Below are 14,036 nucleotides of genomic sequence, written 5' to 3'. Positions count from 1 at the left end.
ACACCAGCATCATCTAGGTCCACCAGAGCCCTCGCACTAGATAATTACCAAGTGTGGGCAGAGGACTTCCATCATTCCATGTTTTTTTTTTTATCAAGCTCTTTGTGTAATTGAAACAGAATCTACTGTGTCATAATTGAGACTGTCTATTGTTATTCCTTTGGCCACTATTCAGTTTCATGAGTCCTTGGATGTCATAAAATCAAATAAAGTCTGCCCATAAATTAATGTATAATGAATATTTTTTACATTTACATTTAGTCATTTAGCAGACGCTTTTATCCAAAGTGACATACAAAGGAGAGAACAATCAAGCATTGAGCATTAGAGACCTAGTGTAACAATAAATACTACTTTACATAAGAAATAAACAAAGTGCAGGAATAACTACTGTAAGTGCGAGTTAAGTACTAGTTAGAGGAGAAAGAGATAGCATCAGAGGAACGATAAGAAGAGGTAGAGGAAGGGGGAGGAAGAGCAAGTTAGGAAAGTAAGTGATCTCTGAAGAGTTGGGTCTTCAAGAACTTCTTAAAGGTGGACAGGGACGCCCCTGCTATGGTAGTGCTAGGCAGCTCGTTCCACCAACATGGAACTATGACTTTTCCAACTTCTTTAATGGGATTATAGGTATTACATTCAGTTAAATCTGGAAATTGCACATTCCAAGGTAAATCAAATTAATACACCTTGTTTTTTTGCCAAAAGTTATCTTACCTTGACCCCTCCCAAAGAGGGGTGTTTAGGGAGGACTGATACAGACATTTAAGAACAATTCTTAAAGAATTGACTGTAAATATTTAAGGCAAAACAACCTGTGCCCTGAAAAACAGATGAACAACACAGTATATTCGTAATATTACTATTGATGTGGACAATGATAATCTGTCCAACGTTTGGCCATATGATTATATCATTTGATAGATGTAAAATCTCCTAGTGGCCTCACTCATGATTTCTGTTCCTCCTTAATAAACATGTGTCCAACACATATTTGATATTTGACATCACAGTGACAAATACTGATAAGTGTCAGATCCCTAAAATAGGTGAGACCAGGGACGTGCACAGGAGGGGGCTAAGGTTGCTCGGGCAACTGCCCGTTTGCCCTCCTCGACGGAAGTTGCCCCTCCGAAACAAATATATATATTTTTTTAAATAGTATTACGGCTGCAGAACTTAATGTAGGCCTAGATAAAATAATTGCAGAATAAGCGTCCAGGGGACGGGGGCGTGGTGGCGGCGGTAAGTGAGAGTTTCAAGTGATATAGGCAAAATATGCGTCCAGGGGACGGGGGCGTGGCGGCGGTGACAAAAATGAACGTGTTGCCCCTTTTTTCTAGGGCAGAGCAACTGCCCTTCAAAATTCCTGTGCACGTCCCTGGGTGAGACTATTCTAATTAAACAATGTGAAAATAGAGATTTCACTTTCTAGATTCTGATCTATACTTCAAGTTTTGAAAAACTGATCCTTGAAGGTCATACTCCATCAACAGATGATATTCAATAAAAACTATAGACCCTGTAGGTAGAGGATACGTATTGAAACAGGAAGTAGGAACTTTACTCCGGTCTCTGGTTGGTTAAAACTTGTCATCTGACCTGAACAGCCAATCACTTGTGTGTTTAGTCGTATGACTTCGTAAAAGTTTAGTTAACAAGTCAGTTGAGCATTGAGCCATATAACTTCGCAGAAATAAAAAAAAATTGTTTAAAAGTCAGACGATCGACACAATTTCTCAACAAAAAAAGTAAAGGTCCTGGTATTAGCTAGTCAAACGGAGTAAAGTACCCATTTCCGGTTTCAATACGGATCCCATAGGAAATACGTATCCTCTACCTACAGACCCTCTTGGATAAGCTCCAAAAAAAGATGGCGGACCAAACTCCATATATGGTCGTATTCGTACATAAAAGTTGTTTGTTTTACTTTTTTTTGCTTAGATTTTTTTTAAGTTACCGAGAAATAGTCACTAAAAAACGCGTTATTATAACTGAAAAATACGTCTGAGGGGTTCCTTATCGCAGTTCACTGCGATATAACACAATGGTACATGACGTCATGTCATGGCTACAAATCGAAGCATTTATCTATTCACGCCTGAAAGGCCGCGAGATCTGTCAGCGCGCGCCCCGCCTGCCAGGAGTACTATAATACCATTACGCGCACCCAGAGCTGCCTCTTTTGAAACTTCGCAAGACGGAGTGAACATCTCTGAGTATATCTCTAACGCTCTACCACAGTCAAAAGAGTTTTGTGTGCTTTTCGCTCTCTACGGGTTGGTGAGTTATCGGGTTCCTTAACCCTCACTAACTCAGGGCGCTACGAAATTCATTGGCTTAATTTCATTTTTGAAAGTAGTTGCTGCTATCCTTGCTGCCTGGCTGGCTAAGTCTCTGACTAGCCTGCTAGCTTGCTAACAACGTGTTCGTTGCAGATAGTGTGCTTGTGTTTTAACATTCTTCTCTACTTTCAGATTGATAAAAGATGGCCAGACACTACCCCGACTGCGGTCACGTCCGTCCCAAGGGCGACCGCCACCGTCGGTGCGTGACCTGCCTAGGCAGGGACCACGCGGAGGGCGCCTTCTCAGGCGAAGCCCCTGTCTGTCCCATCTGTGCTAGCCTCCCGCTAGCTAAGGCTACCAGGCGCCTTGCGTTCTGGAAGCGCAAGGACGCCGAGGAGACTGCACTAGTTCCATCCGGGGCTGACGCCCCCGTAAGAATGAATGCGTCTTCAGCCTTGGACTTGGTGAGCGTGAGCAGTCGCCTTGCGGCGGCAGCTCCGCTCCCGGGTCTCTCCCCGTCTCCGCCGCCTGTCAGCCCTGGGGCTGCGGGCAGCGAGGCGGAGGAGCTTCAACCAAGCGGTGTCCAGGCAATCCCCCACGATGCGCTCGAGCTGGACATCAGCCTGGATGATGATAGTCTGCTAGACTTCTCCGATGGGCACAGCTCAATCGCGGAAGCAATGCAGACGAGCCATGACGTCAGGTTGCGGGTGGAGACACCTACTACCTCGTCTCGGCTCCTGGGCCAGCAGCTCCACGAGGTTGCGCTGAGAGCAGCCAGCTGCCTCGGGCTCCCTCTCCCTCCCCCTCCCAGTGTGCGGTCCTCGCTGCTGGACGGGGAGTTCTATGCTGGCCCCGCCACGTCAGTTCCCTCCAGCATCCCCTTCTTTGAGGAGGTGCACGAGGAACTGCAGGCGTCATGGGCGATACCCTACTCGGGCCGAGCCCCGGTGCCGGGGTTCGCGCCCTACATGCAGCTCCACATGGCTAAGGAGAGGGGCTACCTCTCCTTTCCTCAGGTGGAGGATACAGTAGCGGGCTACCTCTCGCCCGCATCCCCCACGATGCGTCTCGGCCAGAAGCCTCTCCTGCCCACGCGGGTGAGCAGACACCAGGCTCAGCTGGCAGAGAAGTCCTACTTGGCTGCAGGGCAGGCTGCCTGCACGACCAATACGGCTGCATTGCTACAGCGCTACCAGGCAAAGCTCCTGACTGAGCTTGCCTTGTCGCTGGGGGAAGATCACCCGTCTGTGGCAGAACTCCGTCGCGTGACGGATCTGTCGCTCAGACTAACTCGGTGCACGGCACAGGCACTGGGGAGGGTGATGGGTGCCGCGGTGGCTACCCAGAGGTCTCTGTGGCTATCACTGGCTAAGCTGTCAGACAGAGAAAAAGCACCACTCCTCGACGCCCCGGTCTCTGTCCAGGGCGCCTTCGGGGAAGCAGTGGTCACAATGGCTGCCAAGTTCGAAGAACAGCAGAAGAGCAGAGAGGTATTCCAGGCTTGGATGCCTCGCTCTAGTGGCGCGGGTGAGACGTCCTCCTCAGGACACACCACACCCGCACCGGGCCGGAAGAGAAGCGGGTTCCGCTCGCCAGCGCCTCCAGCAAAGGTATCCACCGGGCGAGGCTGGCAGAGACATCCCTTCCGCCCTCCAGCGCAGCCTGCAGCACAACAACCAGCTGCGCGCCCTGCCCAGGGCGCAGCCCAGGCTCCGCGGCAGCACTCCGCTCGCCGCGGGCGAGGCAGAGGGAGACCTCAGGCTCCCTGACCGTGACAGTCAGCCACTCGTCACACAGGGGGAGCGGTGGAGCCCACACCGCCTCCAAAGAAATCAGCCCGTCGCTCACATGTGGAAATCATGTCCAGCACGGTAAGCAGGTTTTCACAAGCACCACAATCATATGTCCTAACTCCTGTCCCAGATGGCGCAGTGCCCAGGCATGCTTGTGCAACTCCCCCCGCGATGCACACAGTGCAATCGCACCCCCAATTTTTTTTCGAAAACATGAGGGGGCAGCCCCAGATCTCGTCCCCCTCCCTAGGCGGAGTGGGTGTAGATCTAGGCTTAGACTCATTGACCATGAGCGGGTTAGTCTCCGACAAATTCAACTCAGAGCACAACCTCCCTGGTTGTGCAGAAAGTTGGCGCGCTTGCGCAGTGTCACCATGGGTGCTAAAGACGGTCTCAAAGGGTTACGTTCTGCAATTCGCCCGTTCCCCTCCGCCTTTCAGCAGAGTAATACAGTCTGTGATACAGCGAGAACAGTCTCACTTCCTACGGGAAGAGATTACCTCCCTGCTCAGAAAAAAGGCCATAAGCAGAGTCCCTTTCAAAGAAAGGAATGCAGGCTTCTACAGCCGTTACTTCCTCGTACCCAAAAGAGACGGGAATTATCGGCCTATATTAGATCTACGTGTGTTAAACAAAGCACTCATGCCACTACGGTTCAGAATGTTGACCCCACGCAGGCTTGTGCAGTTTATAAGGCCAAACGATTGGTTTATCACGATTGACTTAAAAGACGCTTATTTCCACATTCCGATCCACCACAGACATCGGAAATATCTGAGGTTTGCGTTCGGAGGAATAGCGTACCAATTCAACGCACTCCCATTCGGCCTGTCCCTAGCGCCAAGGGTATTCACAAAGTGCGTAGAGGCAGCTATCGCCCCATTACGTCTACGCGGCTTACGCGTGTACAACTATTTGGACGACTGGTTAATTGCTTCCCATTCAAAAGCTGCAGCAGTGCAGGATGGCCATCTAGTGGTGGCACACCTGTATCGACTGGGTTTTGTTGTAAACAGAGAGAAAAGCGTTCTCTGCCCCAGGCAAGTTACGCATTTTCTGGGTATGATCTTAGACTCCACCTCCATGGAGGTCAGGCTGTCTCAAGAACGGATAAGTGCCATCAAAGCATGCGTGCGCCAGTTCCGACGGGGACAGTCAGTCTCGTCGCTGCGCTGCCAACGCCTGTTAGGAATGATGGCGTCGGCCGCTATAGCGCTCCCGTTAGGGATGTTGCGTATGCGGCCATTCCAAATATGGTACCTGTCTATGAAGCTCAACGCAGTCACAGACAGGCATCGCAGAGTAGTGGTGTCCTCCAGATGCAGGAAAGCCCTGGCGATCTGGAGAACCCCCTGGTTTCTCGCCGCGTCAGGCACTATGGGCATAGTGTCGCGTCGCGTGGTGGTGACCACAGACGCTTCCACCAAAGGCTGGGGAGCGGTCTGCGAAGGAGAGGCGTGAACGGTCTCTGGTCTGTGACTGAAGCCGCGTCTCACATAAATGTGTTAGAGCTGCGAACAGTAGTCCTAGCTCTACAACACTTTCTGCCCAGGCTGAGTGGTCAGCATGTACTAGTGAGGACGGACAACACTGCGACCTTGGCGTATATAAATCGCCAGGGCGGAGTGCGCTCCCCGTCATTACACCATTGGGCGACTCGCCTGCTCCTGTGGGCAGCGAGGCACGTCCTGTCCCTCAGGGCAGTTCATATACCAGGCCACCTCAACTACGGTGCAGACCTGTTATCGAGGGGCGATCCTCGAGCAGCAGACTGGTGCCTTCACCCACAAGTGATAGGTCAGATCTGGGTGCGTTTTTTCAAGGCGCAGGTGGACCTGTTCGCGAATAGGCAGAACACCTGCTGCCCGCTCTGGTTCTCGCTAGGGGGCGACGATCCCCCACTAGGCATAGACGCGCTGGGCCACCAGTGGCCAGCCCTACCCCTATATGCTTTTCCCCCGATCCCGCTCCTCCAGCAGGTGCTGTGCAGGATTGTGGGCGAGGGCAGGGAATTGATATTGATAGCCCCCCACTGGCCCAACCAGCCGTGGGTGGCAGATCTGGTCAATATGTCAGTGCAGCAGCCTTGGGAGCTGCCTCTACGGAGAGACCTCCTAACGCAGGCGCACAGGACGGTGTGGCACCCCCATCCGGAGTGGTGGCGTCTCAAAGCCTGGCACCTGAAAGGTGCAGGCTCATAGCGTCAGGCTTGTCGGACACGGTGGTGGCTACAATACAGAGTGCCCGAGCTGTATCAACACGGGCTCTGTATACGCTGAAGTGGCGCAGTTTTGAGCAGTGGTGTGCTGCGCGTCAGCACGACCCCGTTAACTGCGCGCTGGGCGTTATTCTCAAATTCCTACAGCAATTGTTTGATGAGGGGAAGGCGGCTTCTACTCTCAAAGTGTACATGGCTGCCATTTCAGCCTGCCACGCAGGCATTAATGGCAGTTCTCCTGGCAGTCACCCGCTAGCGTCACGCTTTATGGCGGGGGTGAGACGGCTCAGGGTGCCAGAGAGACACCTCATACCCTCTTGGGATCTGCTAGTGGTGTTACGTGCTCTCACAGGGCCTCCGTTCGAGCCCCTGGAGACAGTGGACATAAAGTTTGTCTCTTTAAAGACCGCGCTGCTGCTGGCGTTAACGTCAGCAAAACGCGTTGGTGACATGCAAGCCCTGTCAGTCAGTCCATCGTGCCTTCAGTTCTCGATCGCTGGTGACAGAGTGGTTATGCGACCTAATGCTGCTTACACACCTAAAGTGGTGGTAACCCCATTCCGCAATCAGGTGATTGAATTAGCAGTTTTCTCGCCTCCTCCTTTTGCGTCAGCAGAGGAGGAACGTTTGAATAAACTCTGTCCAGTGCGCGCTCTCCGCTGTTACGCAGAGCGCACTAGAGCTTTCAGACAGTCAGATCAGCTATTCGTGTGCTTCGGTGCACGCGCAAAAGGCAGACCTCTATCAAAACCGAGCCTCTCCCGTTGGATAGTAGAGGCTATCGTGTTGTCTTATAAGAGCTTGTCTTTAGATCCCCCGGAGAAGTTGCATGCGCACTCTACGCGGGGGGTCTCGTCTTCCTGGGCCTTACTAAAGGGCGTCTCAGTGGAAGATATTTGCAAAGCTGCAAGCTGGAGTTCTCGCCACACTTTCATTAGATTCTATATGTTAGATGTGGCTGAACCTAGTTTTCTTTATAGCGTTCTGCGGGCAAGCGATCTCTGAATCCCTTGGCCTGAGAACGATAGATATGATAAGTGTGTTCATAAGTGTCTACATGTTATGTTGCACATGAAACATCCCAGGGTTTTCTTACGGGCGCAGGATCACGGATCCCTGTCGCCTATGATAAAGGTGGCCCTGTTAAATTCTTGGTGTTCTGCAGGCGAGCGATCTCTGAATCCCCTGACCTGAGAACGATGTATATGATAAGTGTGTTCATCGGTGTCTACATGTTTGTTGCACATGAAACACTACAGGGTGGTTTCCTGACAAAGGTTGCCCTGTTAATATGTTCACCGCCAGCGGCCGTATGAACCTCTATGAGGGCAAAGGCTTCAGTAGAGCTGGTGTGTGTAATTGGCTGCCACTGTATTATCACGCGGGAATGTATAGGGTCCCATTGTGTTATATCGCAGTGAACTGCGATAAGGAACGTCTCGGTTACTTAAGTAACCTCGGTTCCTTAAGCAGGAACCAGATATAACAAGGTTGGCGTGTACAGTGTTACCTTGGATTGATTGTCTTGCTCAGTTTCTTTCCAAGGCAGATCTGGGCGCGCGTAATGGTATTATAGTACTCCTGGCAGGCGGGGCGCGCGCTGACAGATCTCGCGGCCTTTCAGGCGTGAATAGATAAATGCTTCGATTTGTAGCCATGACATGACGTCATGTACCATTGTGTTATATCTGGTTCCTGCTTAAGGAACCGAGGTTACGTAAGTAACCGAGACGATTTGCGTGTTGTCTGAGCCAGCTATCTAATGTTAGCATCCTACTACCCACAAGGTAAACAGCTCGCTAGCGGCGTGATTGGTTTGTTGACCTATCAATCTCACTATAACGCCTCCGTTATCAACACAACCCCATGTGCCAGACACGCCCTCCATCATCCGTTTGATCAATGCATAGAAACGCAACCATGTGAGCCAGCCGTAATCTGAAAAATATCAGTGACAACATCTAGATAATTTTACTAAATCTCTCAAGCCTCTCCAGAACTTATTTTTCAACATTTGATTATTAGTAATACAACTAGAATATTAATTGGCAACATTTTACACAATACTGTTATCCAAAATCCTATGCAAAGTGTACTTTTATACTAGAAAGCCTCAGCTCAGAGATTATTTTGAGAGACTATGACTCTGGATTCATAGTCCAAAGTCTGATACACAGATGTCTATTAAAGACATTTAGTGACAATGAGCTTTTCAATATTTAATAATATGTGGTTGAAGACAGCAGATAATTGGTTATTGAATGCTTGGGAGCTCCAGTGTTCAGACTAATTTTTTGACACAAAGAGGAACGGATTTTCCAACATTTGGAGGCCAGTATTTAGGATTTTAGATTGAGGAAGTTGTTTTGTGACATTTGTTTTTTTACCATGGCAACATATTTGTGACATGCAAAAATGACAAAAAAGCTTAATCTGCACTGTTCTGTGTTCACTGTTTTGCTGAGCATGCAGTGACACGCTCTGGATTTCACTCAGCTCTGTTATCAGTACATGTGAACACCTTGGATTTGTCAAGCTACATTTGAAAGATTTAGTTGGTTATGGTTTAAAGTTCTATGGTTTATGGTTAAATGTGGCTTGAGGATTAGTCCCCAAAACTCTACCCTACTCCACACAATATGGGAATGCACAGAAGCTAAATGTGCACTCAAGATAAACATGAAGAGCTTCAGGTACCTGATTGATTACAAATGCAGTTTTTAATGGATACCACATTCTGATGAGGACTGTTTGTCTTTAAGCACAGCACACAGAGTGTCTTGGAGGAGAGGGGCAAAGAAGGCGTACCCCTCTATCATTATGCCTGACCCAAGCCATTCTGTAGAAAACAAACAAACAAACAAGTAAAAAGACAGCTTTTCTTTCATTTTGGCCCCGTTCACTGATTCCATGTGGACAACAAGGGACAGAGAAAAACATTCTAGAGTTATTTTTGTATGGTATGTCTGTATTTTGTGTGTGTGTGTAAAAATGAACCAAAAAATAACATGCATGCACCACAGTTAGATGTTCCATATATAACCCTCAGACTTGGATGCTCTTTTATTTTAGATCCAAAAGTGTGAGACCCATCTGACATCACTGACCCATTCACCCATTATCTGCACTTCCTGAAGAAGGGTGAGAGGTTGAGGAGAAAGCTAAGTCATGCTGTTGAATGAAGGTTTAACACAGAAAAAAAAACGATGTCCGGGTTTAAGGGGGCTCTAATTCTTTGTCAAGCACCTAAACTAGCCAATGAGAGACCATAAACAAATAACATCATTCCACAGAGTTGTACAAAACAATCAAGAACAGTATCATGTAACATCTTTAACTCATAAACTGTGATGAGTATTTTAATGTAAAATAAGGGTGATACAGAAGTTGTGGTGTGAGCGCATATCAACGAGAAAATGCCAATATCACAGTGAGTTCCCCACATCCACACACTACAGGAGATTATCCAACAATATTTCCCTTTGTTTTTTGAATAGTCATACCAACAGACACACAAATTCCCCACCAACCAAATCAAATGGCCACCACTGCATAAACAGCTACATTCCGTCACAACACTTTCTGCTCATTAACTTTCAAAAGGGCATGCTTCAAATATATCAATTCTTGGACGAGGTTTGTGAGACCTCTAGCAGCCAATAAGTCTGTACAGTACAAAGCACTGACACCTCATAACATTTAAGACGATCCATCTTTACAAGACGTTTTCCATGCAGCGGCTGATACCCGAATTGATCGGGCCACGATCTCCAGATTCTCCAAACCTGAGGTGCATTCAAGTTCAGCGAACGTTTGAGGCCAACAGGCTTTCTTTAAACTATTTTAATTTTAACGTTCATGTGCAAATATTCCAAATTGTTTGATTTAAACGGTAACCCTTGGTCCAGTGTCTGTGTTTGTTTGCCGAGAACTACCTCTTAAGACTGCTTGTGTGTGTTCGCAAAGGTTTGCAGTGAACCCCAAGCAAAAGTAAAAAAATTAAATAGTTTGAAGATGATGGTGAACATTTGCCTTTGTTTGCTAGTTTGAATGCACCTCAGGTCAAGGGGGTATTCCAAGTTAAGGATCAGATCCGTTTTCAAAGTCAGCCACTACCAGGGTTCTGCACAGACAAAATGGGTCCGAACAAATACTGTACAAAATCGCCCCGTGGCTCCCAGAATATCCAAACATTATCAAACAATCTTTAGAAACAGTTTTTTTTTCATTTACTCTTGACAAAAAAGTTCATCCAAATTGTGTTGTTCTTTTTTTTCTCCATTCAGCAGTACAACAAGTTATAGCTCAGTAATGAGCAGAATTTATGAAATTACAAAAGAATTTCAAACAGCTGTTACACATGACATACAACAATTCAACTTTTGATTTTCAAAAAAAAAAAAAATAATCACTTTCCTTACAGTCTGTCTATTCACATCAAACCTGATCTCTTATTGCTAAAGGGTAACAGCAAAGCCTACATACAGTCCCAGATAACTACTGACTGTGGAGAGGACCTGTGCTGAACCTAGCCTAAGTCTGACCTAAATTTGTACTGGATCCCGCCTAAGTCTGACCCAAGTCTGTACTGGTTCTAGCCTAAGTCTGACCCAAGTCTGTACTGGATCTAGCCTAGGTCTGGCCTGGATGTAGTTCTCATGTGGAGTAGCTCCATGACAGACTCGGGTCAGAACCAGTGAGACTGTGAGCAGCCATCTCATCTTTACAATGGAAATTTTTTTGTTGTTGTGGTTGTTGTCATTTCTTGTTGTTGTTTGTTTTTTGAATTGCAACCTCATCCTGATCGTCTTCATTTCCTTCATCTGTCTGTCTGTACTAAAGGTGCAGTATGTGAGCAGAAGCAAGCCGACTGTTAAATCACCTCAGCTAAGCAGAAGGGTGTTCTAAGTATGCAAGTTGTGCTGGATAGGTTGTTAGCTGAGGGGTTGCTAGACTATGATATGCTTTTTAAGTTGTTTGTTTGTTTATTTATTTTCTTGGCAAACATGAGAATCTCTGTGACACGTTGACACGTATAGGGTTGTCTAATGTGCCACACTGAGTGTCAATACATATATTTATTTATCAGTACAGAGAAATAAAATATGACATAGCCTTCATGCACGTACTCACACACACACGCTCACGCTCATACACACACACACACACACACACACACACATGTGATACAGCACAGTCCATTGAGTTGTGCCATGAAATCATTTCCATAAATACAATTTGTCTTACCTCAATACTTATTGATAAATTGCATGGTATGCCTAGCTATAGAAAACTAGCTCTCACCATGCTCAAGCCTAGCGAGTGACTTTGAAAACGTTGTGCTCAGGACTGTTAAGAGGCAGTAAAAATGCACACCACCATATCAATATATAGATCCATATAATAGATATTTTTTTCTCTTTATAAATAGCTTGTCTTTTTCCCTTCACATCTGTATATACACATTGAGCTTTTTTTATTTACAAGGTTTCCTCACACTGTATATTTATGTACATTGTGGAGAATGGCGTATGGAGGAAGCAAGCACATCAGTGAGCATCTTTTTTATCAACACAGTTCTTCTTCCTCGGAGCCATGGTTTCTGAAGGGGAGGGTGGACATTGGTCTTCAAATGAGAACATGATTAGTACAATACACACACTGTGTGAAAAGAAACTCAAATCATGTGGTGAGATTGGCAACATTAGTATTTCAGATCTGAACCAGTGTTATATGTTCTACTTTAGAAGGTTCAACTTTTAATCCTCCTTGAAAAAAAAGGCCTTAGACCATTCTTAGTCCTTAGTGCAGCTGATCACATTTTAATCCTCCTCAAAGAAAAAGGCCTTAGACTATTCTTAGTCCTTACTGCATCTAATGACATATTTGATCATCTCCTGACTAAAGGTGCACCTGATGTTCAGCAAACAAGAACTTGGAGCAACACTGACTGACAGCACAGTATGACGGCGTTATGGTCCAAACCAGATTCAGAGTCCTTCCAAAGCGGGCAGCTATCTACCTTCACCTGCTGGGGGAGCAGTGCACCGTTGTCCTACTTTGTTCAAACCTGGGTAAGATTTAGGCAAAGTGATTTTATCTCAACGTTTACTAAATGGACAAACATGTCCCTGGTTCAAACATTCCTTGCTTCGCTTAAATAATTACTATTTATTAATTGTCCTCCTTTGCTAATACATGGTACATTAAAGGTGGAGTCTGTGATTCTGGCTAAAGGTTGAGTCTGTGATTCTGACAAAAGGTTGTTGACATTTCGGCTCAACAGCCAATCAAATTACACCTGTCCAAAAGTGTTGATTGGCTGGAATAGTGTATGGATCGGTCTGATCTACAGAGCCAGAAATTTGCGGACTACACCTTTAAGCAAAGTGATTTTATCTCAGCGGTCACTAAATGGACAGAGGACATTTCCCTTTTTCAAAAATCACACACACACACACACACACACCTGTTGGAAGGTGTGGATGAGCTACTGCTGTGAGCCTTAGTCACAAGTGTGGTCATAGGGCCTTTACCATCTACACTGAATCAGCCATCGGCTCCTTCATGAACAGCAGGAGTCTGTGGTAGTATCACACTGAGGGGGACCAATGAGCTTAAACCACACGCATACACACACACAAACACACACACACACACAGTCACACACACACACACACACACACACACACACACACACACACACACACACACACACATACACACACACATAAAACAAACATGCACACAGACACACACACACAATTGTCTAATACTCAACCATTTTCAACAACCAGATTATGTATCTTTTCCCACAGTACATCTTTACCCCCTCCCTATTCAAACCCCATCTCTTTGTATATACACCTTCAACTTAAATGTTTAACCCAGCTTCGAAAATAAAGTCATGTTGCTCCTATTTTCCTCTTATATATTTTTTAAAGTGTGTCATCTTGTGGTTATATCATAAACTATTTATTTTGTGGACATTCTTAGAATTTATGCATTACCTGACATACCCACTACTTCACTGGACAATGAGCGAAAGGGAAGTTGTTCTGATTGGCCAACTCCTGAGAGCAGAAACCCGATTGGATAGAACAGATGCCATGTTCATTGTGACCTCACCGACACCGTGCAGGGAAATCAGATTAGCTGTCGTGAAAGAGAGCGCTAAAGATGCCTTAAGTGTCTTTTATTTAATTTCTCTGCAGCTCTGCTCCGTCTTCGTAGGTCATTAAAGGCAAAATAGGTAAGGCAAAGAAAAAGATAAAGACACAAACAACAGAAAAAATAACAACATTAAAAAACTTGTTACGATGTTTAAAAAAAAGAACTGACTTTGTGTCCTCTGTTGATGCATCACGGTTGTGTTCTGCCAGTGGTACTTCTGGTTTCTGTACACTGTTTTCATATTGATCTTATATACTGTTTATTGACAATGTCATGTCGTAGTCTGTAGGGAAAGCTAGTATGAAGGGCTATTTTGGGCACTACAGGCCTCCGTAGTTGCAGTAGATGATGCGATCCAATCCTGTGCAGGTGGAGAACATGGGTTGGGTGTATAGCATCCAAGAGTGGTGGAGGGGGTGTTGGTGTATGAGGTTGCAGTGGAGGTGGTCTGGGATTGGGTGAGGGTGTCGTGATGTCATAATGCCGTGCTCTCTGAGTCCTCCTCTGGCTCCGCCCTGCCCGAGGCCTCCAGCGCCACGGCCGCCATGACCACAGAGTGCCTGT

The 14,036-nt window shown here is 46.6% G+C and overlaps 1 protein-coding gene across 1 annotated transcript in view; it reads right to left on the bottom strand.

Annotated features, from left to right (window-relative positions):
• Window positions 1-12,993: 12,993 nt before the first annotated feature.
• Window positions 12,994-14,036, bottom strand: part of LOC116218816 (rho GTPase-activating protein 44-like) — a 22,360-nt gene continuing 21,317 nt past the window's right edge. The window contains exon 9 of the mRNA XM_042703375.1: window positions 12,994-14,036. This exon is cut by the window's right edge and continues 78 nt beyond it. Coding sequence (XP_042559309.1) covers window positions 13,948-14,036 — 89 coding nt within the window. The 3' untranslated portion in view covers window positions 12,994-13,947.

The sequence above is a fragment of the Clupea harengus genome, chromosome 23, assembly GCF_900700415.2.
Source record: "Clupea harengus chromosome 23, Ch_v2.0.2, whole genome shotgun sequence".
Classification (NCBI taxonomy): Eukaryota; Metazoa; Chordata; class Actinopteri; order Clupeiformes; family Clupeidae; genus Clupea; species Clupea harengus.
Note: the sequence above shows the minus strand (reverse complement) of the source record. Positions and strands in the feature narration are given on the sequence as shown.